The sequence below is a fragment of the Benincasa hispida genome, chromosome 1 (genome assembly GCF_027475165.1).
Source record: "Benincasa hispida cultivar pf3 chromosome 1, pf3_genome.v1.1, whole genome shotgun sequence".
NCBI classification, from domain to species: Eukaryota; Viridiplantae; Streptophyta; class Magnoliopsida; order Cucurbitales; family Cucurbitaceae; genus Benincasa; species Benincasa hispida.
Genome location: NC_143478.1, coordinates 77154223 through 77181728, shown reverse-complemented (window position 1 = coordinate 77181728; position 27506 = coordinate 77154223). Strand labels below are relative to the sequence as shown.

At 33.7% G+C, this 27506-nt stretch overlaps 1 protein-coding gene across 1 annotated transcript; it reads right to left on the bottom strand.

Moving 5' to 3' along the window:
- Nucleotides 1-4401: 4401 nt before the first annotated feature.
- Nucleotides 4402-6355, bottom strand: LOC120075043 (uncharacterized). Its single transcript, XM_090314524.1, has 3 exons — nucleotides 5854-6355; nucleotides 5629-5750; nucleotides 4402-4716 (listed from the first exon to the last, which is right to left on the bottom strand). The coding sequence occupies exons 1-2, from the start codon at nucleotides 6347-6349 to the stop codon at nucleotides 5668-5670; spliced, it is 579 nt and encodes a 192-aa protein (XP_090170650.1). The 5' UTR covers nucleotides 6350-6355; the 3' UTR covers nucleotides 4402-4716; nucleotides 5629-5667.
- Nucleotides 6356-27506: the final 21151 nt, after the last annotated feature.

Below are 27506 nucleotides of genomic sequence, written 5' to 3'. Positions count from 1 at the left end.
TTATATTCTAGCTATTGAGTTATCTACTTAAGTTTTTGGTCTAGATTTGGATAATAGGTTAATTTCGACACTCAGTTTGAAAATCATACTATCAAGTTCGTAAATTTAAAAATTTTTAAAAATTATTTAATTTAGGTTGTGTTTAGAATGCATTTCCATGTACTTAATTTAAAAAATAAGTTATTTTAGACAAAATTAGGATATTTCGCAACTACTCAATAGCTTTTGAAGTGTATTTTTAACAACTTTTGCAAGTGTTTAAATAAAAATGAGATTTTTAAAAAATACTTATTCTTCACGTCAATCCAAATGGACCCTTAGTCGTTTGAGTTAGGTTTTTTTTACCTTTTTGATAAAATGGTTGGTGTTAATGTTTGATTATAAACATTAACACCAACAAAACTGTACATTTCTCTTTGAAAAACTGTTCGAAATGATTAAAAACCAAAAAAAAAAAAATAAAATAATAAAAATAATAATAATAATAATAATAATAATAATAATAATAATAATAATGTTTGATAATCACTTGATTTTTTATTTTTTATTTTTAAAAATTAAACCTATAAACACTAATTTCTAAATTTTTTTCTTTATCGTTTACTTTATACTAATGATTTAAAAAACCAAGTCAAATTCTGAAAGCTAAAAAAAGTAACTTTTAAAAACTTGTTTTTGTTTTTGGAAATTGGCTAAGAATTCAACCATTTTATTTGAGAAAGATTAAATTATTGTAAGAAATATGGAGGAAATAGACTTAAATTCAAAATCCAAAACAAAAAAACGAAATGGTTACCAAACGAATTTGATAGGTGAAATGGAATCACGATTTTATTTGATTATAATGTGATTTGTTGTCCGGAATTAGGATTATTAGGAATGGTGAAACCTGTGGGGGTGCAAAATTGAGTCAGCTGAATTTCTAATACTTATGTATGGATTGTAGGATTTGGTTGGGTTGTATTTGGTTGTTGTTATTATTATTATTATTTTAGATTTTTTCTGTAAAGAAAAAAGAATTTTCTCCATCATGTTACCTGAGTCATTACTCATATCAGCCTTTTAAATTATAAAATCTTGATATCTAATTCTAACTTTTAACCTACTAACTTGCTATTATATATTGTAGGCTAGAAGCTACATTTTACTGGTTTAAACACATTTAACATACTTTCTTTAAAAAAGAAAATCTTGATTTTGATTTTCATCCAATGTTGAAATGTTTGTGGCAATCAAGGGAAACGTTTTGCATTATTTAATACTCTTATCATTCTGAACTTTTATCCTATAAATTCATTACTTATCAACTATGTAACATGGATTAAAACATATTTAAAATCATTATGAAGAGTTTACAGTATTTAATATACTTTCAAACCCAAATAGATATTAAAAATAATTATAATAATTTTTATCTTTTAGTGGTTCAAATTTGATTTGCAATGGGATCTCTCACTCCAACCAATTTATGTTAAATGATGTTGACTTTAATGAATTAGTCTAAATTAGACTAATTTGTTAATTGTTCATCAAACTTTGTAATTAAATTTTTAACGATGATAATTAATTGCACAACATGATACATATATGCATGTCGATTTAATTAAACATTTAGGAAAAAAGATCAAGCATACCTACAGTTAAAAGAATTATTTTAAATGACAAAACTGCTGAAAATATTTACAAATAATAGCAAAATATTACAGTCTATATCGCGATAGACTGTATCTATGTCTGTCAATGTGATGATAGATATAGAAAGTAGTTTATTTTGGTTTATCGCGGTCTATTGCAAATAAACTATGATATTTTACTATCATTTATAAATATTTTGATTTATTTTCCTATATTTGAAAACAACTTCTACCTGTGAACTTTTTTTTCCCTTCAAAATAGGTGTGTTTCACATTTCAGTCACACACATAAAATTTGAATAGGAAAAGAGATTGAGAAAAGCTTTTTAATGAAATTGAAGAAAAATAATAGAGATTCAAAAATTTAAGAAATAAAAAATGCTCTTTAATAAAAATAAAAAATGAAAAAAAGGGGAAAAAATTGAAAGGATAGAGAAGAAATGTGAGGATTATAAAACAAATAGAAAATAAAAACTAAAAGCTCTTTAATAAAAATAAAAAATGAAAACAAGAAAAAAATTGAAAGGATAGAGAAGAAATGAGAGGATTATAAAACAAATAGAAAATGAAAAAAAATGAAAAAAATATAAATTGAATAAGAATAATTAATTAAAAAATAATTAAGATGAAGCAGAAAAGAGAGCAAATCAGATGGGGTTGTGAGGAGGAAGAGGGAAATATGACTTAAAGTGAATATGAGTTGTAGTGTTGAGGCATGATTGTAATGAATATAAGTTGTAATTGGTTGAGGAATGAAGATTACAAACAAACCTTAAACCCAACAAACCAACCACGGGATTGGATTCCGAGCTCATTCAAACTCTTTCCAATCTAACCACATTACAACACCCCAAACATTCCCTTATATGATTGACATATTTTTTAAAAATATGTCAAAAAACTTTTTTTTTTTTTTTTTAATGAAATTCTATTTGTACCTTGATTAGAAATAACCCATAAATTCTATTCTCATTATAATTTGAAGGTACTCTTTTATAAAACTGGACAAATGATTATTATTGTTTTTAATCAAGAAAAGACACATGTAAATATGCTGTCAAAATTTATCAAGTAAAAGTAAATAAATACTAAATTCATTTTGAAAAAATTAACTATATACTAGTAATGGAGATTAATTTTAAAAATTATTAAAATCACAAAGATTATATTTGAATATCTAAAAAGTATATGAACTAAAATAGAATAAGTCTCGAAGAACAAAGACTATTATACAATAATTTTGATCTAAAGAAATATGAAATGAATTTTCAATACAAAATAGCAATAGTTAAAAATATTTCTAAATTATTAGTAAATTGTTTTAGAAAACTAATTATACAAAAAAAAAAAAAAAAAAAAAAAATCAACGCTCGAGGTCCATTTTTTTGTTTGTTTTGTATTTTTTAGTCTTTGTATTAAACTAATTGATATCATATTCCAATGTTAATTATAGCTTACTAGTCACTATTATATGATTTAACTATTGTATCCACACATCTAAAATTATATTTATATCTAGAACATTGAACTTTTATGCATGTTTCATATAGCTTGGTTTTATGTCCATGTCCTATATTCTCAAACTCCAGACATTTAATTCTTCACTTCTGTCTTGCCAGTTGATCTGGGTTTGCTGTCTTTGTTTGAATAAGGTGTGGGATTCCCTTTTTCTTAATTGAATTCCTAGCTTAATGGTTAATTATTTATGCAAATTAGAGGCTAATAATGCTCAATTATCTGCTTGTTGACAATATACCAACAATGGTTCCATGAAAACAGGTTAAATGTGGATAAGATTTGTATACTTTTTAGCCTCTCCATCACTTTGATGACATTCATTAGTCAGTCATACATTATTCACCCTGATGTTTATGTTAGTATTGAAAGTATTGAAAATGAACTAATATCGAGTCGGAGCACAAGTCAAGTTGTCTACCTTAATTTGAAAGTTGACAAAACATATCAATCTTGATCCTCCTCGACATTAGTATCATGACCACATAAGAGTCCACTCTGGCGACAAACTCAACCTTTCTATGTACTTGAGTTCACATTCCCCTTTCAGGTAAATGGTTGCACTCCGAAAATCAACAACTGGCTTAAGACAAGCACTAATCCACAAGAAGTTGATCTATTGCTCAAACTTCTAAAAAATTGGCAATACTTGCAATGAATGCTCAATTATTTTTGAGGCGACTACAATTCATGCGATCCATTAGATGAATATCTGCATTCCCATAAGGCAGATCTTTTTTCTCTTTCCTTGTTTGGTTAAAATTAATCGCATTGGATTACCAAGAATCCTCCAAGAGAAGACCCTCCCTTGTCAACTCCACCAGATTACCAAAGGTAAAGAAGAAAATTGCCTCATTTGTACCTTCACAAGAGTTTACCTTTGCTTCATTCACATACAAAGTTAATGCATTATTTCCAGATTATAAAATGCAGATCTCTGGAAGACAAAATCTTAGTAATAGCTGCAACTTTTTCTTCCATTACATTGTATTCTAAGTTGTCGACTCTTATTTGTCATCTCAAAAAGATGCTTGGTTTTTATTAGAATAATGATGCTTACTTCAATGCAAGAGGTCCAGACTTGGAGAGCTTTATTTTGTCCTGATAGAGATGAAGATCCTAGATTTATGTAATCTATCCAAAACAAATTAGGTGAGCACAATTCATATAATTAATAAACCTAGTCTAAAATAGGCTAACTTGCATGCCAATTTCCAACCATATTAGTGCCCAAGAGGCGTGAGCTTGGTTGTAGAGAGGAGAATCATGTATTATATTTATCTATAAAATACAACATCCAAGAGAACACCTAACACTTAAAAGCAGAGTTGGAAGAAACAAATTACCCGAAAGGAAAAGCATTTAAAAGGAAATGTCAGAAAATGATTTGGTCGGATTCAAGAGAACACTGCAGCTATAGATATTACGTTCATTTTGGCAGCCATTTGATAAATAACACTCGCCAACCAGCTCACATCTGTACAACCTCCTCCCCCTTGCTTAGCCATCTTGCTGGTCCGTTATTGATTGTCTTCTTCTATACATGAGGTTTACAAGGCAGAACAAGCTGGAAATAGTTGTAGAGAATATGTTATTTAGTTTTCAAATGGTTTATAATAAATGATCACTTGAAAGTTTAAAATCCTTCCGAGCTCACTACCAGTCAATCATGGGATGAGTCACAGACTCTATGGCAATTTACATTTATGATATAATCATCAAGGATACATAACTCAGTAAAGTAATCCTTCCAGAAACACTAGGAATTTCCCAGCAAAGTAGAACGCAAATATTAATTCCGTTAATTACACAAAAATATCAGAAATAAGTTCCAACAATCAGAAAATGGAAAGAAAAAAAATCTTAACTCGTCCATTTAAGACCTACCAATTACAGGTTTCGCCCGAAAAACTATAATTTTGCTTTCAATAAGCAAAGATATAAGGTAACAGCCTAGAGTTAAGGAACCCCAAGAAAGCTTTGAAAAAAATGGCCTTCCAACAATTACACAAGATTTTAAACAGCACCAAGCAAGCTGCACACAAAAGCGTCAACTTGATCTTCCTCGCCATAAAGATATGTAAACTACAATTTTGAAAATCACTCCCAAATATATTAATCTTCAGTATATAAACTTTCCGACTAAACACATTTATCATGATCCTTCCATCCTCATTCTTTAATTAGGAATCCATCATATGGGTATACAATGTGCTACCACCGTTCGAGACGATAAATCATAAATGTGTTTCTCACTACAATATGAAGTGAGAGAGAGGCAGTAGACTACATTACCAGAAGAAAGTAGAGAACTTGACAATCTGAAAAGTGTTAGTTTGCAGAAATTAACCCCATCAAAGGAACTTCTAAGTTAATTCTTTGATTAAGAATCTCACAATATATGTATCTAGGAATACATAATTCAGACTCCACTATAACGGCAGAAACTAATTTAGTATGATAATTAATAAAAACGAACCCAGATCAGATGGCAATTATTAGGGAAAGCAGAAGGTTCTCATCCTTCCTCATGGTCAAGGGAAACATCACATTCAGCCGACGTGGTCTCAACCTCCGGCTCAATAGAAGGCAGATGGGGACCTACGATGAAGGGGATTTTCTCTCTCTCTTTAATAAACAATAATTAAAAAAAAAAAAAAAGGAATACATTTAAAATGAAAATGAAACAAAAGAAGAGGAATACCATGAATAAAGTAATGAGAAGAGGGCCAGCCACGGACGGTAGTGGTAGACAAGGATTGTTCTGGAGAGAGAGGGTTAGCTAAGTTGTGAAGAACGTTGGCAATGGGAGGTAAATGGGAAGTAGAAGGCAGAGGAACCCAATATGAAGCACCGGGAACGAAGGGGAGCCAATCGGGGGCAGATCGGCGAACTAGGATGCGTTGAATAGCGTCTTCAAGGTTCCGAAGAAGGGGATCGGAAGACGGAGATTCAGAGAGGTCGGTGAGGTCGTTATCGGAAGGGGAAGAGAAAGTACGGCGGAAGAGGGGAAATAGAGAACGGGGATGAGGACGGAGGAGATTTAGGGTTAGGGTTAGGGATTGGGATTTGGATAAAGAAGAGAAAGACATAAGGATTTTGATTTTTGCAGACAAATGGAAGAATGGAGAAACGGATAAAGAGATCGGCAGTGGGTGAAATTTGGAAATTGCTAATTTAATTCTAAAAGAAACGATCATTATATAGAAGACGGTAGAGAGGCGGCGAAGATGAGATGACGTGTCAGATGACTGGGCGTCGTAAAGAGGAAGGAAGGAGAGGGACTAAATGGAAAATAATAATTAAAATGGGGAGGTAGATTTATTTTATTTCATTCTATTTCTTTTCGTCATTTTATTTGTTTATTTATTAAACAACTAGATGCATCTTTATACATCAGTCTCGGTACATGTAAAAAAAAATAAAAAAAAAATATTTAAGTAAAAATATAAGAAGAATTTGTTGGAACTATGGTTAGATAATTTGATAGGATATGAAAATGGACGTAACATAATTTTTTTTATTAAAATATCATTTTAGTCTTTTTTTTTTTTAATTTTGTTAAAATTTCTCCTTGCGGTAGAATTTTGAATCCTATATTTTTAATTATTACTTAATGTTCTTATTTAGAGATTAAGGTTATATCTAGAAGTGATTTTGATATTGTTAAAAATCATTATTTCTCTCATACCAAAATCACTCTCTTTAGAATGATGATGATTGACCTGGACTAAAATTTATTCATTTAAAAAGGTATTAAAATAATTTTAAATTGATTCTCAAAGAATTAGTTGGTAAGTAATTTTTATTAAAGTAATTATCCAAGAATCAATTCCAAAAATAGTTATCTAAATTCAATTTTGTAAAAATAACATTGGTTTAATTATTTTTTTATCCTTGACTGAAAGATAACCGTCATTGCCTATTATTAAATTCATTATAATATCTAGTTTTAGACATTTGTAATGATATAAATAACTAGATCGAAGGAGATATTTTTTTAATTTTCTTTTCATAGTTATTATACAAACATATCGATCGTGCATATAAAATTCAAACAACAAAATAAATGAAAAAAAACTAACCAAAATAGACATTTGTCATAATTGTATTAGTTGATAATTTCTCCAATAGGAAACACCATTTTTTTTTTTAATAATTTGGTAACTCTAAAAATAATTATTTAGAATCAAACATAATAATTCGTGGTCAATATTTAAATATATAAAAATCACTTTTAAGAGTTAAAATCAAACGTAAATATGATGGTATAAATAATCAATTTCACAAAATCAATTATACCTAAATCGTTTTTTAAAATCACTATTTTAGTCATCACTCTAAAGAATGTACTGAATTAGAAAGACTAAAATTGTATTTTAATCTCGTTCATTTAAGAGACAATCGTTGAATATAATTTCTTATTTTAAATTAGGTTAGAAAAGGCACTTTGGTCCATCATTTAAGATACTAAGTTGCATTTGTTGGTGATCTTTCTAAACACGGAAAAATTGGAAACAAAATATTCAATTAAAATAGTGTGGTATTTGAAGTTTTCAGTAAATGTTTAGCAACCATATTTTAACAAATCAATGATTTAAAATGTATTTGATAATATAGATACAAACACTTCAAATTCCCGCTAAGCATAAAATCTGAAAACATCAAACAAAACCAAGATTACATACTAAGACCCAACTAATATCAACCATACACTATACCCGAGGTGAAAATTCAAAGTTCAACTTCAACTTACAGATTTTTCTTTTACAGTAAAGATGTAGCTCTAGATTTGTATGTAGATTTATTTATACCAAATATGTAAGACTGTTATAAAGGAAATCGAATACGAGGATTTCTATGAGCAGTGGAAAGATCATTCCAAATTACAATAATATATGAACTTTTCAATTATAGTCATAAACAGAAACATACGGTTATGCATTAATTACATAAATTATAGCATGATAATACAAAAGATCAAGGACAAAAGCTACACACTTTTGTAGACTCATCGCCAAGTTCTTGATCACGAACGCTCGATCACAGCAACACAACAACCACAAACGTTCGTCCAGGACGACCGTTACACTGCACGGATACCGCAAACTCGAACTCAACGATTGCCATAGTCATGAACACCCCAACAACACGAACGGCCTCCACAGAACCTCGACAGTGTCGAGTTGAGTATGACACCACCAAGAAGTCTACCTTGGTATCCTCGGTCTGAGAATCTAGAGGGTGGGCTCTGTGTGGACTTGGTTTGAGGCAGAAAATGGAGGAAATAATAATCGTGTAAATGATTAAGCAACTGGGAGATGGCAGAACCTATCGTATAGGTCAATGCCCAATTGTTTAGGAAAAGCTAAGCGATCGTCTAGTAAAAGCTATGCGGTCGTTTAGCTCATCACTTAGCTGAGTGTCTGTCGCCTACAAATACTCCACGATCGTTTACCTTATCTAAGCTGTCGCTTAGTAAATCCTATTTACTTGACAACTTCCGTGAGAATATTTTCGAGAGAGAAAAATCTAAAATTCACAAAATTTAACATTACTAAAAATAGGAAAACATTTTTCCTTTTATCTCATGGTTACCATGAAACCGTCAATAACCTCCTATTCAATTGGTTATTAGAGAAAAAGAGTTAATTATCCAATAATTAATATTAGTATAAATATAAATGATAACTAACTTACCATACTATATTTATAACCTATAGTTTTAATATTTCATCTCATGAAACATATAAACCATAGCTCTTTTTCTATTCCATGGTACTTAATGTAAATCTCATTTACATTAATCCTCTACTAGATGTATCTCATACATCATACCAATCATATCATAAATAATCGAATTACCTCTTGTCAATTTGAACATTTCAAATCAACACCAAGAACTAATCCTCAATTGAATCTATTAAGCTACCAAGGGGACCTTATGGATCTGTAGCTCGAAGCTCCAACGGTACATGAAAACTGACTAAACTCTTTAATCACGAGATCCACCATCTGTTAACTGTCAGACACTCCACTAAAGACCGACAGCTGGATTCTCCTTACCACAGATATATTATGTGTTCATCTTAACCAATCAGTAGTGCGATAACCCTTCACAGATCGCTTGTAAGTACAACTTAGCCAATAACCGTTATGCCCTTGTAGTTACATCTAACTCTTTAAGTACCACTGAATCTTCTAATGAACATAAGTCATAGTCCTACTATGATCGAGTTCTCTCTTCCAAAGAGAAGCTGTGACCACTATGTTCAAGCCTCAGAATTAGCCCTTAAGGGAGTAATCTTTTTACTTATCCCTACTTCGGGAAAGGAGTGAATTCCATCTTGTGTATTGAGTTTCCAGCTCCTAAATTAGACAAGTCCCTAAAAAGGTAGGCATGTTGAGTTGGAAATCTGGCCACTCTCACCCATACTAATCAAAGGACTGCCCTCAAAGGCAGGAGTTCCTAAAACACTCAGGATTGAGGTCGTGTCACCTATGGTTGTTTAGGTGAGATGTAAATCTCTAGTATCAACGACGTTATATACAGAGTTGAATCATCTCGTGGTTTAGTCTTATACAAACTCTTTGTATAGGATACCTCCGCTCACACGTCTTCACATGAATGGTCGAGATCTACCATCTGTAGTAGTTTACAACACTTGCAAACCTCTACAAAGCGGGCCATATCTGTAGTGTCACTAGGATCAGGTATCCCACCTTAATCCTTATACTACAAACCTGTTTAGGTTATCACTTAAGGCATGATCCACTTGTATATCACATATACATGCTTAAGTTTACATAAGATAACCATGGAGATTTGTTTATTGGATATGAGTAAATGCTAGAATGAAATAACAATTATTTTATTCATCAAACAACGTGTATGATTACGAACAACGAAACTTCGGGAGAATTAGGACACCAATCCCAACATGTTACAAGTTGTTGAAGATAGTGTAAAGTAGTGAAACTAGCCGTTGAGATCATTGTTGCTTTAAATCTCTACCTTGATCTCAACCTTGTTGCCTTCATCCTTCTTGATCTGATGATTTGTTTAGCCTTTTTCAGGTAACAGAAACCCAATCAACTCTAAGCATTTGAGAAACTTGAGCTTTGAGACAGGCTTGGTTAACATCGGTTGTGTTCTCAGAGTTATGGACTTTCACCACTTCTATTTCGCCTTGTTCTATTCTGTCTCTTACGAAGTGAAATTTAATGTCTATATGTTTTATTCTGGAGTGATATTATGGGTTTTTGGAAAGGTGGATTGCACTTTGGTTATCACAGTAGATCTTAACTACTGTTTGTTTGATGCCAAAGTCTTCCATCAAGCTCTTTAACCATAATGCCTCCTTTATTGCTTCTGCTAGTGTCATATACTCTGCCTCTGTAGTTGATATGGCTGTTATAGACTATAAGTTTGCATTCCAGCTTAGCAGATTAGGGCCATATAACAAAAGATAGCATGTAAGAGATCTCCTTTTGTCTAGATCCCCTGTATAGTCTGAATCAACATACCCATATAACTCTAAGTCCGTCTCTTGTATACTTTGATAAATCAATTTAGATTGTTTGACCAAATTAGATGTCTGAGTATCCACGTACTGGCTTCCCAATGTCTTTTTCCAGGGTTAGACATGTATTTACTCACTAGGCTTGCACAATAAGCAAGGTATGGTCTAGTAGAGATCATGGGGTACATCAAACTACCCACTGCTTGACTATAGGGAACTGTCTGCATCTGCTTTATGTGTTTCAAGTTAGTTTCTGTAGAAGAGTTAGCTAATGATAGTTTAAAATGATGACCAATATGGTTTAGCATTGGTTTAGTTGAACTTTCTGATAATTTTCTCATAGTAGTTGGCTTGGCTGATGTTAAGAGTAGAGGAACCCCCGTCTCTTTTAATTTCAATCACAAGGATCTTCTTAGACTGACCCATATCTTTCATGTCAAATTCTCCCTTTAGAAGATTTTTGACATGAGTTAGATCTTCTTTAGAACTCCCAGCTAGCAACATATCATCCACATAGAGAAGTAAATATACTTTGTTATTGTAGGTGGTTGAATTGACATAAGTACATATATCATAGATGCTCTTCTGAAAACCAATACTCTCAATGTTGTCATTAAACCTTCTGTACCAGCATCTGGGAGACTGTTTAAGTCCATAGATGGACTTATTTAGAAGACAATAAAGATCCTCTTTTCCCTTTTCTTCAAACCCATTAGGCTGCACCATGTATATAATCTCATCTAGATGTCCATGAAGGAAGGTTGTATTTACATCTAACTGATCTAATTCTAAATTAAACCGAACAACCAAAGATAACAAGAGTCTAATAAATGACTATTTTACCACTGGTGAGAAAATCTCATAATAGTCAATACCTTCTCTCTGAGTGAATCCCTTTGCCACTATTCTGGCCTTATATCTAGGTTTTTCTTCATTAGAAATACCCTTCTTTAGCTTATAGATCCATTTGGATGCTATTGGTTTGCATCCATTAGGAAGAGGAGCTAGGGTCCATGTGTTGTTCACACTTAGTGATTGCATTTCCTCTCACATAGCTTCAATCCAGTTCCTTGCATCAGGACAACTCATTGCTCTTCAAAAGTAATGAGTTCTTGATCATTTGGAGCTACTGTAGCATTTAAAACTAGATTTATATAGTTTGTTTTAGTATACCTAGTTGGAGGAACAATCACCCTTCTCTGTCTGTCCCTAGTTAATGAGTATTGACTCAAATTAGGTTGAGCTTCAACATGTTCAAGTAACTCACCTGTGGTTTCCTCTTTCTCTTCTGAATCATTTGGAGGATTAATACTAGTGAATGTCCTTAGGTGTCTCCACCTCAATTCTAGTCGTAAGGCTCTTAGGAATATCAACTGTAGTTTTCTCCCTTTGCATAAACATTTCCTTTTCTCTAAAGGTAACATCTCTGCTGACCACAAATCTTTTCTCAATAGGATTCCACATCTTGAAACCCTTAACACCTTCTGTGTGAAGGAACTCTAAATATGGAGGACCTTTGAGCGGAAATGGATCGTTCCAAACTCCATTGTGAAAGAATTCAAACATTTACAATCATACAAAAATGATTATGCATTAATCAATAAGTTATAACATGCTTCTTGAACTAAATACAAAGGATCGAGTGACAATATCTTTGAAGAACTCTTTCTTCACATATTTCCCTCGATCGTTCAACAACGCAGCAAATAAGAACTCAAATGCAACAATCAAGAACTCGAACTCCCTCGAACATTAGCAATGAGTATAAACTCGATCCTCGATCAATCAAACACAATCACAAGATTACCTTGGTATTTTCTGTGTGAGAATCCAGGAGTTATGGGCTCTGGGTGATTTTGGATAGAGGGAAAGATTGGAGTAAACAATCGATTATGCGATCACACAATCGTATAGTAGATGAAGCCTATTGTATAGACTCGACGCTTGATCATTTAGTAAATGAGTACTATCGTATAGTAAACTCGATGCTCGATCGTTTAGGCACTATAGAACTATCGTGTAGTAAAACTCCTTTTACTCGATAGTGAACTATGTGAAACGTTTCGATTGAATGATTTGAAAAACTATTTTTTTTTATCTCACAATTACCATAAAACCGTGTATAACCACCCACTAAGGTCAATTATTTAGAAAAAGAAACATTAATTATCTTATAATTAATAAATGATAAACACATACAATAACTAACTTATCATATTATATTTATAACCCATAATTTTAATATTGCATCATATGCAACATATAAATCATAGTTCTCTTTTCTATTTTTATGGCATTTAATATAAATCATATTTATATTAATTCCCCCAATCAAATAATGTATCAAATATATCATATCAATTATATCATATATAATTGAATTAATTTAATTATATCATATACAATCAAATTTCCTCTTGTTAATTTGAATATTTCAAACTAAACGAAAAACTGATTCTCAACTTGAATTCATTGAGCTACTAAGAGGTCTTTATGGACCTGTAGCTTAAAGCTCCAACGGTACGTGAATAACTGACTAAACTCTTTAATCACGATATCCACCATCTATTAACTACCAAGCACTCCACTAAGGATTGACAGCTGCACTCTTCGCACTATAGATATATTTTTGTGTCCATTGGATATAACCAATCAACATTGCGATGACCCTTCACAAATTGCTCGTAACTACATATTGGCCAAATTACTGTTTTGCCCCTATAGTTACATCTAACTCCTTAAGTACCGCCAATTCCTTTAATGAACAATAAGTTATAGTCCCACTATGACTGAGTTCTCTCTTCCCAAGAGAGGGTGTGACCACTATGTTCAAGACCCAAAATCAGCCCTTAAGGGAGCAATTTATCTACTTACTCCTGCATCGGGGAAGGAGTGAATTCCATCTTGTGAAGCTGAGTTCTCAGCTTTCCAATCAGACGAATCCCTAAAATGGTAGGTTTTTTGAGTTGACAATCTGGCCAATCTCACCCATACAAATCAAAGGACCGCCTTCATGAGCAGGAGTTCACAACTCACTCAGGATTCAGGTCATGTCACCCATGGCCATCCTAGTGAAATGTAAGTCTCTATTATCAACGGTGTTATATAAAGAGACTAATCATTTCGTGGTCCGATCTTATACAAACTCTTTGTATAGGATACCCCCGCTTGCATGTCTTTACATGAATGATCAGGATCAGATCATTTGTAACAATTTACAACGTTTGTAACATCTACAAAAGCCGTATCTGTAGTGTTATTAGGATAAGGTACCCAATCTTATCCATCTACTACAGACCATTTAGTTTATTATTTAAACAAGATCCGCCTATATGTCTCTACATACTTGTTTAAATTTGCATAAAATAACCTCGGATCTTAGTTTATTGGATTGAGTAAATGCTTATAAAATAACACTTATTTTATTAATAATAATATTTATATATAATTTACAAACTACGAGATTAAAAGAAGATTTAGGACACCATTCCCAACAATCTCCCACTTATCTTAAAGCCTAGGGAGAGTAATATACAATATAAAGACAGTACAAAATACAATAAACTAGGGCATACACTATACCCCAGTACATCTCCCACTTGCCCTAGATAAGGTGCCGCATATCCCATAGACCTAGACTTTCTAGATGACCCTCAAGCACTTTAGCCATGAGAGCCTTTGAAAACGGATCATCAACGTTGTGCTCCAATGCAATCTTCGTGACAATCACATCACCGTGATGCACAATCTCTCGGATTAAATGATATTTTCGTTCTATGTACTTGCCTCTTCAGTGACTCCGAGGTTCCTTAGAATTTGCCACAGCACCACTGTTATCACAATAAAGTGTGATCGACAAAGACATATTTGGAACAACTTCCAAATTAGTAAGGAACTTCTTCAGCCAAACAACCTCTTTAGCAGCTTCACCAGCAGCTACATATTCGGCTTCCATAGTAGAGTCCGCGATGCATCCTTGCTTGATGCTTCGCCATACTATAGTGTAGGATTGTATCAACAAAAGTGGAAGCACAAGGATCATCTAAGCACTCAAATTCACTAATTTTGGCATAATATAAAGCATGCTTCTGCAGAAAAATGGGTTTCAAGACAGACCTCTTGTAGAACTTCTTCAAAGCCCCTTCTCCAGCTGCAATCTTCTCCATATCTTGTTGTAGACCACCTCAAAATATTCCCCACTATTCTCTTGTTGCTCTAGATTGAGTTGTGGGACTCAAAACAAGCTTGAATCAAGGGATGAAGAAGAAAAGCTCATTGCAACAATCTTTGTTGAAGAACCTTTCTTCACATCGAATTTTCTCTCAAAATCTGTAGATTGTATATCTGATTTTCACTCCAACCTCGTCATTATATTGCAGATCAACATGCAAAGAGAAGAGCTGCATGAGTTGCAACTCATGCTTGGAGAAGACAAGGAAAATATATTGCTATATGTGTGAGCTAGTTAGTGATGGATAATGGAAAAATCCATTTTTCCATTTTGTTTTTTTGTTTTCCAATTTTTCCAATTTTATCTAAAAATAAAATTTTGATTTAAAAATCTATTTGATTTTAAAAATGAAAAATTAATTAATTTCATAAATTAATTATTAAATAAAACTTAATTAATTTAATATCAAATATTAATTAATTTTAACACATATCCATCTTTATATATTTAAATCATATTTAAATATATAAATTCTCCTATTTCGTTTAGTTCTAAAATTAAACATATAATTATATCTCATATAATTACTAATTCCCTTAATTCTAATTTGAACGTTTCAAATTAACTTATCACGCTATTCTAGAGCTAGTTCATTATGAGCTAGTAGGGGGACCTCGCGGACCTACAGATCATGGGCTCCAACGATCCGAGATTAATTGGCTAAACTCATTAGACCAAATTAATCCCCAATCGTTAACTAATGGGTCATTCTACTAAAGCCCATAGTTGCACTCCCCTCACTGTAGATATATTATGTCCACATGATTTAACCATAATCAGCAAGTCGACCCTTCACAGGTTGTTCATAATAATGGCTAGGTCAAATATCTGTTTTACCCTCAAGATTACATCTTATTTCTCAAGCCCCTACTGATCCTCTAATGAACAACTGATTTGTGATCCAATCACCAAACCAAAATCTCTTAGCCCAGTGAAAGGGTGGGGCCCCTTGTTCAAGACCTGGATTCAGTACTTGAGAGAACAACCTTTCTCCTATCCCTAAATTGGCTAGGCGTGAACTCCATCTTGCACCCTATGTCCCTAGCTATCTATCCGGTCTTACCCTTGAAATGGGAGTCTTATTGAGCCGGCACTGTTGAGCCAACCCTCAACTATGCAAATCTAAGAGCAATCCCGAATAAACAGGAGTTCATAGTTAGCTTAGGATTAAGATCGAGTTACCTAGGTCATCTAGGTGAAATAGTCAGTCTTAAAAAGTAAACAGCGTTATAAAGTAAGAGTGACTTATTTCTTGGTTCTGATCTTATGCAAACTCATTGCATATGACACCCCCACTCCTCATGTTATAACATGTACGAATTAGGATCACATCGTATGTAGCACTTTACAACTCTTTGTAACAACTACAGAGTAGGCCGCATCCAATGGTTTTACCAGAATAAGGTACCCAACCTCATTCATGTACCATAGATCATTTTGACTATTTACTCAAACCCGATCTACTCTTATATCTCCACATAAAGTTTAAGTACTCATACAATAGTCATGGGTCTTAGTTTATTGGATTTAGACTTTTATACAATTTATGAGATCAATAACAAGTATATTGATTATAGAAAATGTTTATCATTTTACAAACTGCGAGTTTTTAGGATATAAAACCCAACATATAGCTCCTTCATTGAGAGTAAACACTGATCCTGATGTTGATTTCCGAGAATCTCTATCAGTCTGAAAGTCAGATTCTTCTATTGTGTAAAGATCAGATCCTTATCTCTATACACGAGCATATAGTTGAAGGAAATCGGATTCACGATTTCCATGAGCAGCGGAAGAATGATAATTCCAAATCACAATCACGATGAACAATACATTTACAATCGACTTCAAACAAACAGTTATACAATTCAAATACAGAAATTACAGCATGAACAATACAAATGCATAAAGAGCAAACTGTACGAACAATTCCAGAAGCGTCTCCACGCTCCGTTGCGTACTTTGATAGCTCAAACAACAACAACCATGAATGATTGATCAACACGACCGCAACACTACAACAAACACAACATGAACACTTCGCGCTCATTCTCAATGACCGCCTCAGTCACGAACTCCTCCGCAACACGAACGGCCTCCACAGCACCACGAACGACCTCTAGAAATCCTCGACGATGTCGAGTTGAGTCTGACACCACCAACAAGGCGACCTTGGTATTCTTGGTGTGAGAATCTAGAGGGTGGGCTCTGTTCGGACTTAGTATGAGGCAGATGAAGGAGGAAACACCGATCACGTACACGACTGGGCAAGTGGGAGATGGCGAAGACCTATCGTATAGGTCGAAGCACAATTGTTTAGATAAAGTTAAGCGAACATTTAGTTCATTGTTTAGCTCGGTCTGTCGTCTACAAACTCTACACGATCGTTTACCTTGGGTCAGCGATCGTCTAGCAAAACTATGCGATCGTTTAGTAAACACTGCACGATCGTTTAGCTTGCCACTGCACGATCGTTTAGCTTGTCCAGCCGTCGTTTAGTAAATCTGTATTTACTTGACGACCCCGTGAGTTTCTTTTTTGTGGAGAGAAAACTCAAAACTTTTTCAATCGTTTGTAAAACTCAAAACTTTTTCAATCGTTTGTAAAACTTCTTTTTTTTTTTGAAATAGGAAAACCATGTTCCTTTTAAACTCACGGTTACCATGATTCAATAACCTCCCACTACTTTGGTTATTTAAAAGAAAAATAATTAATTATCCAATAATTAATATTATTATAAATATAAATGATAACCAACTTATCATACTATATTTATAACCTATAGTTTTAATATTTCATCTCATGAAACATATAAACCATAGTTCTTTTTCTATTCCATGGGACTTAATGTAAATCTCATTTACATCAATCCTCCACTAGATGTATCTTATACATCATACTGATTATATCATATATAATCAAAATACCTCTTGTCAATTTGAACATTTCAAATCAACACCAAGAACTGATCTTCAACTGAATCCATTGAGCTACCAAAGGGACCTCATGGACCTGTAGCTCGAAGCTTCAACGGTATATGAATAACTGACTAAACTCTTTAGTCATGGGATCCACCATTCGTTAACTGCCAGACACTCTACTAATGACTGACAGCTGAACTCTCCTTACTACAGATATATTATGTGTCCATCTTAACTAATCAACAGTGCGTGCATAATCTGATCATTGCGTTCGAGCTCTTGGCTATTCTGATCATTGCATTTGGACTCAATAATAATCTGATCATTGCGTTTGGACTCGATAATGATCGAGGTTTCTTCAGTTCGTGCTGTTGGCTATTCTGATCATTGTGTTTGAGTACTTCGTTGGACGCATTGGAGATTGATTGAGGGATACTTGAAGAAAGGTTATTCAAAGGTTTGCATACTCTAGCCTTTGTTCATTCTTTTAAAGAAGCTTACTTGTAACTTACTTAATTATGCGTAATCTGTTCTTATAGACAGTAATGTATTTGTGTTCTTTCTTAATGGGATTTGGAATGATCCTCTTCCACTCACTGGATCTCTATGTTTAAATTTCCTTCAATTGGTATCAAAGCCAGGTTATTCTGATATTCCAAATTCCATTGCTGTATTGAACTTATTTTACAGTCTTGGTGAGTTTTAAGTCTATTCTACAATGCGTTTAAGTGTTAAGTGTGTTTGTGGATGGTTTGATGGATGTTTTGGGATGATGGCCTCCGTTTTAATGCTTTCTTTTATATTTCAAAGTTAATTTGTAAGGGCCCCTGTGTTTTTGGGCATAATTAACTTGCTATCGAATCTGTATTCAAAGTCTTTGAAGAGTTCTAAGTTGTTCGTGATGAAGTTTCAAAGAAGCATGGAAATGTTGTTCTCATTGAAGAAAAAGAAGACCAAGCGTTGGTCGTATTGTGTAGCCTAGGCTAAACGATCGAGTAGAAAATTTCTAACTCGATCGTGTAGCATTTACTAAACGATCGTATGGTTGATGCTAAATGAATGAGTAAAGTGTTTACTCGATTGGTTTGTGTTGGCTACTCGATTGTGTAAACAATGGGGGTAAACGATCGCTGAGTATGTGATACTCGTTGCATGGTAGGCACGCGCACTAAACGATCGTGTAGACCAACATGCTTCATCACATAGTCATTGGCTACTCGATCACTCGGTATGTAATACTCGTCACTTGCTCCTCGATCGTCTAGACGATCATGCTTCATCGCATAGTTGTCATCTACTCGATCATTTAGGCATGCATTTAAACTCGGTGCACTGCACGATCGAGTGGCCTTCATGTTTCATCACATAGTCAAACGTACTCGATCGTTGCTACACGATCATGGTTACTCGACCAACTTTACTAGACGATCACAAGGAAAAGCTACACAATCAGTGGAACGAGGATTCACCTGGGCGGTTCAAGACCCGGTTTGCTTCTTTGAATCGGTTGACCCAATGGTTCAATGTAATAGTTAGTTTTATTTGCATTTTGAGGCATATTATCCCGGTCCATCATTTATTTTAATGTACATGAGATGTATGTTAGTTTACATGCCATAATGTATGACATATAGTTTTACATGCCATAATCCCGGTCCATCATTTATTTGCAGTTATTTATGATTTTGACCCTAGGGTTTAGAGTAGTGCGCTATATAAACTCTCTAACCTTAGATGCGCTGTTTTGATGTAATTTTGAAAACATTCTCTCAAATAATATTGCTCTCCTTCTGCCCGTGGATGTAGCTAACACACTGCTAGTGAACCATATGTATATGTGTGTCGATCTTTCCTACTTTACGTTCCTTTTTGTGTTCTTTAATTTTCGATTACATAATACAATGCATGGGGCATGACACTTAGGTTTATTTATAAGAGTTATAAATGCCTTGAGAATGTGCTGCTTCGCATTGTGGTTGATTTTGATTGTTTCATTTTTTTTATGAGAATTATAATTAATGAAATTAGAATTAAAATCGATAACCAAGAGTTGCATGCAAACTTAGGTAAAATCATGTTTGAAAAGGGTTTTAAAATTTGATTGAGATAGACCTAAGTTCATGGTACTAATGAGATTAGAAACCTAATTTAATCTTTTAAATCGATTTAATAGGATTAAATTGATTTGAATAAAAGATTAAATTTGTAATAAATTTATCTATAATGGACCTTTTTTCTAAGGCGGGTTCTGGCTAGGTTGGGGTATTTAAGCTGACGGAAATGGAACACCCCTACCTAGGAACCTACTTGGAAAGGTGAATTAGATAGATTTATTGTAAGCATGCAACAGTTGATTATATGTTTGTTACGTTTAATGAATGTTGATCAAAAGTTGTTTAACTTTTCAAAGTAAGAGTTATTTTTGGGCAAATCTAAACAATCACTTAGTTCAAATAATTAGCCATGTTTTTTCTAAGTAAACTACCCTAGGTTCTTAAAATACCCAATGGGAGGAAAAGATATATATGATATGTCAATTCCATTCACGTTTCTTCCTGAATGTTCAAATCGTGAGATTTATGCTTGGCCTTGTGGCGCCCTGGGAGTGTCTCCCTTCGAATGATCTTTGCATGGGTCAATATTAAGGTGAACGGAGAGAGTATTTATAGTAAGTGGGTGAAGGATGTGTGTCAACATGTCTTGCGGTCTCCTTCATTGGTTTGCACCGTGAGATCTTCTTGCACGACCTCGTGGCGCCTGGGAGCGTCCCCCTTCGGATGGTCCATGCGGTTGGTCAATATCAAGGTGAACTCCAGAAATGGATAGGGTCGCTTTATTTTTTTCCCCAATCAGAATTTTTCCCTTCAGATTGGCTGCTTGGGACAGAACTTTAGGATCTAAAATGAAGGGCCACACTTACGAAAAATTGTTAAGCAAGTTAATGATTTCTTGACCAAATCAATGATGGCTAGTTGTTATGGGAACAAGAGTTGTTCTGGTGTAATGATTGGTTGAGAGTGTCTCAATTCAGAGGAGGGATAAATTAACTACCCTTCGGTGGCTTTTGTCTTAAACCACTGAAGCGTCATTGCAAAACTAGATGTCACATAGGGTTCATTTAGATTTTGCTAAACCATATTGGATTTGTTTAAAAGAGTATTTGCTAAAATCTAATGTAGATCAATATGTTTGTTTTTTCAGCAACAGGTCATTGAATGATTTTCCGTTAGCTGCCATTTCTAATTTGACTAATTACCTACATTGGAAAGAGTCTATTAAAACATATTTCGTGGTAAATGACCTCGAGTTTGTCATAGTTGAGGAGTGTCCTCAAGTCCCAAACCCTAATGCACCACGTAATGCATATGAGGTGTGAATTAATGCTAATTTGATGGCTCGACTTCACATTTTGGCAAGCAAACCTGATGCATTAGCCAAAAGGGTTGAGAACATGGTCATTGCACGAGAGATCATGGACTCGTTGCAAGAATTGTTTGAACGTAAGTTCTCACTTTTTGAACTCTCGCTCAAACCATCAGAATCTTGCTCCTAGCTTGAAATCTCATTCGTACTTGATTCAAAATCTCGTTCGAACTTGAAATCTCACTAGGACTTCCATTAGAATCTCGCTCGAACTTGAAATCTTGCTCAAACTTGATTCAAAATCCCGTTAGAACTTGAAATCTCACTTGAAATTCCAATAGAATCTCACTCGAGCTAGAAATCTCACTCAAACTTGATTCAAAATCTTGCACGAACTCAAAATCTCGCTTGAACCACGTCCAATCTCGCTGGAAATTCAAACTGTAGCTGAAGAACTGGAAATCTGCTGCTCGACCTTCTTCACTTCTTTCTTCAATTACATCCTAATTTCAACTTCTAATGACTCCATATGAATTACAAACTCTTAGACTCACATTAAGGTGTTAGAGTTAAACAAAACGCAGCGGAAGAATCAAGGATCTATAAGCATTTTAATTCACTAATTTTGGCAAAAACTAAAGCATGTTGTTCATAAAAAATGGGTTTTCAGAACATACCTTTGAAGAACTCTTCAAGAAAATCGTCTGTTCAGCTACTGTCTTCACTTGATATCAACGTGAACCATCTCAAAGCCTTCCCTACTATGTCTTGGAGCTTTAGGCAGAGTTGTGGGACTCAAGAACAACTTGTAGATGTGGAGAAACAAGGGAAGCTCACAGCAGCAAGTTGAAGAAGACAACTTCTTCTTCACTACGATTTTTCTCTCCGAATTATGTATTCATCTTCTTCTCCAACAACTCCAATCTTCTTTATATATCAAGATGAAGATGCAAAGAGATGGAGTGCATGGCTTGCAGCTGATGCTCGGAGAATCAAGGTAGAGAAGATCATGGTTTGTGTGTGAGCATAAAGATGATGATAATGGAAAAAAAACTCTTTTTCCATTATATGCAACCCATGCAAACGAATTTTCATTTTGTTTTTAAAATATAAAATTATTTTTAAATCATTTTAATTTAAAATTTGATTTTCTTAAATTAATTTAATATCAAATATTAAATTAATTTTTGCACAATAATCATCTTTATATATTTAAATCATATTTAAATATTTATTCTCTTGTTCCATTTAATTTGAACTTTTCAAATTAATTTCTCAAGCTACCCTAAAGCATACCCATTTACGAGCTAGTAGGGGACCTTGCGGACCTACAGATCATGGGCTCCAACGATCCGAGATTAATCGGCTAAACTCATTAGACCGATTTAACCCCTATTCATTAACTAATGGGAGATTCCACTAAAGCCCATAGTTGAACTCCCCTCACTGTAGATATATTATGTCCACTCGATATAACCATGATTAGTAAGTTAACCCTTCATAGGTTGCTCGTAATAATGGCTGGGTCGAATCTCTGTTTTACCCCCGAAATTACCTCTTGTTTCTTAAGTTCCACTAATCTCCTAATGAACAATTGATTTATGATCCAATCAACAAATTGAATCCCTCTCAGGCCAATGAGAGGGTGAAACCTCTTGTTCAAGACTCAGAATCAGCACTTGAAGGGAACAACCTCTCTAGTAACCCTAATCGGTTAGGAGTGAATTCCCTCTAGCACCCTAAGTTCCCAACTATTCATCCGGTCTTATCTCCGAAATGGTAAGCTTATTGAGCAGAGGCAATTGGTCTACTCTCAACGTTTGCAGATCAAAGGATAATCCTGAACAAACAGGAGTTCATAGTTAGCTCAGGATTAAGGTTAAGTTACATAGGTCATCGCTTTGAAATTGTCAGTCTTAAACAGTAAACAGTGTTATAAAGTAAGAGTGACAGGTTTCATGGTCCGATCTTGTACAGGATACCCCCACTCCTCATGTCTCAACATGCACGAATCAGGATCACTTCGTATGTAGCACTTTATAACTCTTTGTAACAACTAGAAAGTAGGCCGTATCCAATAGTGTTACTAGAATAAGGTACCCAACCTTATTCATATACTATAGATCATTTTGACTATTTACTCGAACCTGATTCACTTGTATGTCTCCACATAAGTTCACGTACTCATATAATAGTCAAGGGACTTAGGTTTATTGGATTTCTAAAAAAAAAAAACAATATATTCAACAACAACTTTATTGAATTCTTAGAATAAGTTCTATTGTTTACAAACCACGAGTTTTAGGACTTAAAAACCCAATATAAGGCCCATCAAACAAGAGCCAATTACAAGAGAAACAACATAATCGAAAGGATTAAAATGTCAAAATACTGGAAAAACCATATCAGTATACTATTTCATGCGTTTCATGAAAAAAAAACACCCACCAAACTCAAATTAACAATAGTTAAGCGCTTAAATCATGCTCTGGTACCAACTGAAGTAATGATATATCATGCAATGGAAGACTACATAATGAATAAGGACTTAAAGTACATTTAATTTGAGTTTTAAGCATGTTATTCATATGATACTCAAAAGAGGGTTTGGAACACATATTACCTTTGAAGATATCCTTCACAAATTCGGCTGACATCTACCAAGATAGAGCTTGAAATACCAAGAGGACTACCACCGAGATCTTCTCTATTATGCTCAAGTTGGAACGTGTGGTGGAAACACAAAATCAAGTTGAATTGATGAAGATTAAGTAAGGGGTCTGTAGGGTTTTCAGGTAATCACTTCTGCAAGTATAACACAAAATGCTTAATGTTCTTCATGCATGGAGCTTCTTTATATAGGTAGAATTCATGCAAATGTATAGGGTTGTATGAAGAATAGCTCCAGCTTGAAGATCATTATAAACTAGAAATGGAATTTGGTGACTATTCAACAAAGATAGTTAGTGGATTTTTTCCAAAAATTGGAAAGATCCAATAACTAAAAAATGATTTTAAAAATCATTTTCATTTTCATTTTCATTTTTAATTTAGTTTTATAAAATTAATTATAAAAACTAATTTTAATTGATTTTTAATTAAACTTTTTAATTAAAATAATATTAATTTAATATCAATATTTAAAATATCAATGTCACCAATAAATCAATTTTATATTTAAACATAATTGATTTTTCAATTTTGTTTAATTTTAGTTAAATTAAACGTTTATAATTGTATCATACACAATCAATCGAAAACCTTAAAATTGAATTTGAACATTTTAAATTCATAACCCTAATTTCATACATCAATACTCAATCAATACTCAATTTGTTATTCAAATTTAATGAGCTAGTAGAGGGTCCTAATGGACCTACAGATCATGAGTTCCAACGATCTGTAATTAATTTGTTAAAACTCTTTAATCAAATCAATTACTATTCGTTAACTATCAAGACATACTACTATAGTTCGATAGTTGCACTCTCCTCACTATAATATATTTTAGTCCATATAAACCATAATCCGTAAGTCGATCCTTCATAGGTTGTTCGTATTTACAGTTGGGTCAAAATTACCATTTTACCCCTGTAAATACATCTTGTTCCTTAAGTTCCCATTGACCTTCTAATAAACAATTTTGATTCATAATATTACTTGTGAATCATGTCCTTCTCTACCATGAGAAGGCGGGACCCTGATTGTTCAAGACCTAGAATCAACATTTAAGAGAACAACCTATCTGCTAACCCTAAAATGGGTAGGAGTGAATTCCATCTTGCAGGCCCATGTCCCCAGCTATCCATCCGGTCTTATCCCCAAAATGGAAAGCTTATTGAGCAGTGCTGTTGGACTACTCTCACCAATGCAGATCAAAGGATAATCTTGAATAAAAGGAGTTCATAGCTAGCTCAGGATTCAGATTGAGTTATCCTAGGTTACTTAAGAATGAAATAGTCAGTTTTAATAGTAAATAGTCGTTATAAAGAAAAGTGACTATTTCGTGGTCCAGTCTATATGCAAACTCATTGCATAGGATGCCCCCACTCATATGTCTCTACATGAATGATCTGTGGATCACATCATTTGTATTACCTATACAAAATGAGCCGCATCCAATAGTGTTTCCAGGATGAGATACTCAATTTCATCCATATACTTATAGATCATTTAGGTTATATACTATTAACTTGATCCTGTTTATGTCATCACATAAAGTTAAAGTATTCATACTATAGCCATGGATATGTTTATTTGATTTTCATAATAGAATGCAAAATCAACTACTTTATTGAATAAGATACTCAATAATATTTTATCGATAAATAAAATGTTTAACATAAAATTTACAAACTGCGAGTTCTAGGACATTCCCAACAGTTAGTAGCCCCTGAATCAATTATCCAGGAAGAATCATCATTCTCTACTAAGCACATCTCCAAGACAAATAAATCACATTTATCGTCTTTGGAGTTCTTCCTCTTTTGGAGAGTAGTAGGATTGGTATTGGAACCTATATTATAAACTCCAAGTTTCATTTCAGAGGACAGTTCTCGTTGATGAACTTCATCAAAGTCAACAACAATTGATTCTCTGTTTGTCCCTTGACATTCAATAAAGACTAGAGATTATCTTGGGAACTGGCACCACTGGTTTCATTGTCATCAATCCCATTTTTCTTAAAAAGTGAGAATTTACGTTCAAACAATTCTTGCAACGATTCCATGATCTCATTTGCAATAATCATGTTCTCAAACCTTTTGGCCAATGCATCAGGTATGCTTGCCAAAATGTGAAGTCGAGCCTTCGAATTAGCCTTCATCCACACCTCATGTGCATTATGAACATTTCGTGGTGTATCAAGGGTTGAGACTTGAGGACAATCCTCAAACATGACAATTTCGAGGTCATTTTGCATGAAAAGTGTTTTAATACACTCTTTCCACGTCATGTAATTAAAATTGGTCAAAGTAGAAAAGGTAACTAACGGAAAATCAAACATTGACATTTTGCTTAAAAACAAACATATTGATCTACGTTAGATTTTAGCATAACTCTTTTAAAACAAATCCAATCAGGTTTAGCAAAATCTAAATGAACCCCATAATACATCTAGTTTTGCAATGACGCCTCAGTGATTTAGGGCAAAAGCCATCAAAGGGTAGTCAATTTCTCCCTTCATTGAATTGAGACACTCTCAACTAATCATTACACCAGAATAACTTTTATTCCTATAACAATCAGTCATCATTAATTTGGTCAAGAAATCATTATCTTGTTTAACAATTTCCCATAAGTGTTACCCTTCATTTTAGATCCTAAAGTTCTGCCCCAATTAGCCAATCGAAGGAAAAAACTGATCGGAGCAAAAACTAAAGCGACCTTATCCATTTATGGAGTTCTCCTTGATATTTACCAACTACAAAAACCATCCGAAGGGGGACGCTCCCAGAGCCCCTTGAGGTTGTGCAAGAAGGTCTCACGGTGCAAACCAATGAAAGAGATCGCAGGACATGTTAACATACATCCTTCTCCCACTTACTATAAATACTCTCTTCAATTCACCTTGATATTGACCCATGCAAACACCATCCGAAGGGGAATGCTCCCAGGGCGCCACGAGGCCAAGCATGAATCTCACGATGTGAACATTAAGGGAGAAACATGAGTGAAAATGACATATCATATATAACTTTTCATCCCACTAAGTACTTTAACAACCTAGGGTTTAATTTACTTAAAAAAATACGGCTCATTATTTTTACTAAGTGACTGTTCAAGTTTTCTCAAAAGTAACACTTACTTTGGAAAGTTAAACAATTTCTATTAACATTAATTTCTATTAACATTCATTAAACACTTTAACAAATATTAATCAAAAATTTCATGCTTACAACAAATCTATCTAATTCACCTTTTCAGGTAGGTTTCCAGGTAGGGGTGTTCCATTTTCGTCAGCTTAAAGACTCCAGCCTAACTAGAACCTGCCTTAGACAAAAGGTCCCTTATAGATAAATTTGTTACAAATTTAATCTTTTATTGAAATCAATTTAATCCTATTAAACCAAGTTAAAAGATTAACATAATTTCTAATCTCATTAGAAATTTGTGAGCTTAGGTCTATCTCAATCATATTTTAAAAAATGATTTTACCTAAATTTTCATGCAACTCTTGGTTATTAATTTTAATTTTAATTTCATTAATTATAACTCTTATAAAGAATGAAACAATTAAAACCAACCACATTGCTAAGCTAGATATACACAAGGTCTTTATAACTTTTATAAATAAACCTAAGTGTCATGCTTCATGCAA

Coding starts and splice junctions, on each gene's coding strand:
- LOC120075043 (XM_090314524.1), bottom strand. CDS start 6,349: ATGATCGTTTCTTTTAGAATTAAATTAGCAATTTCCAAATTTCACCCA. Junction 5,751..5,853: donor TTCTCATTACTTTATTCATG/GTATTCCTCTTC, acceptor CCTTCATCGTAG/GTCCCCATCTGCCTTCTATT.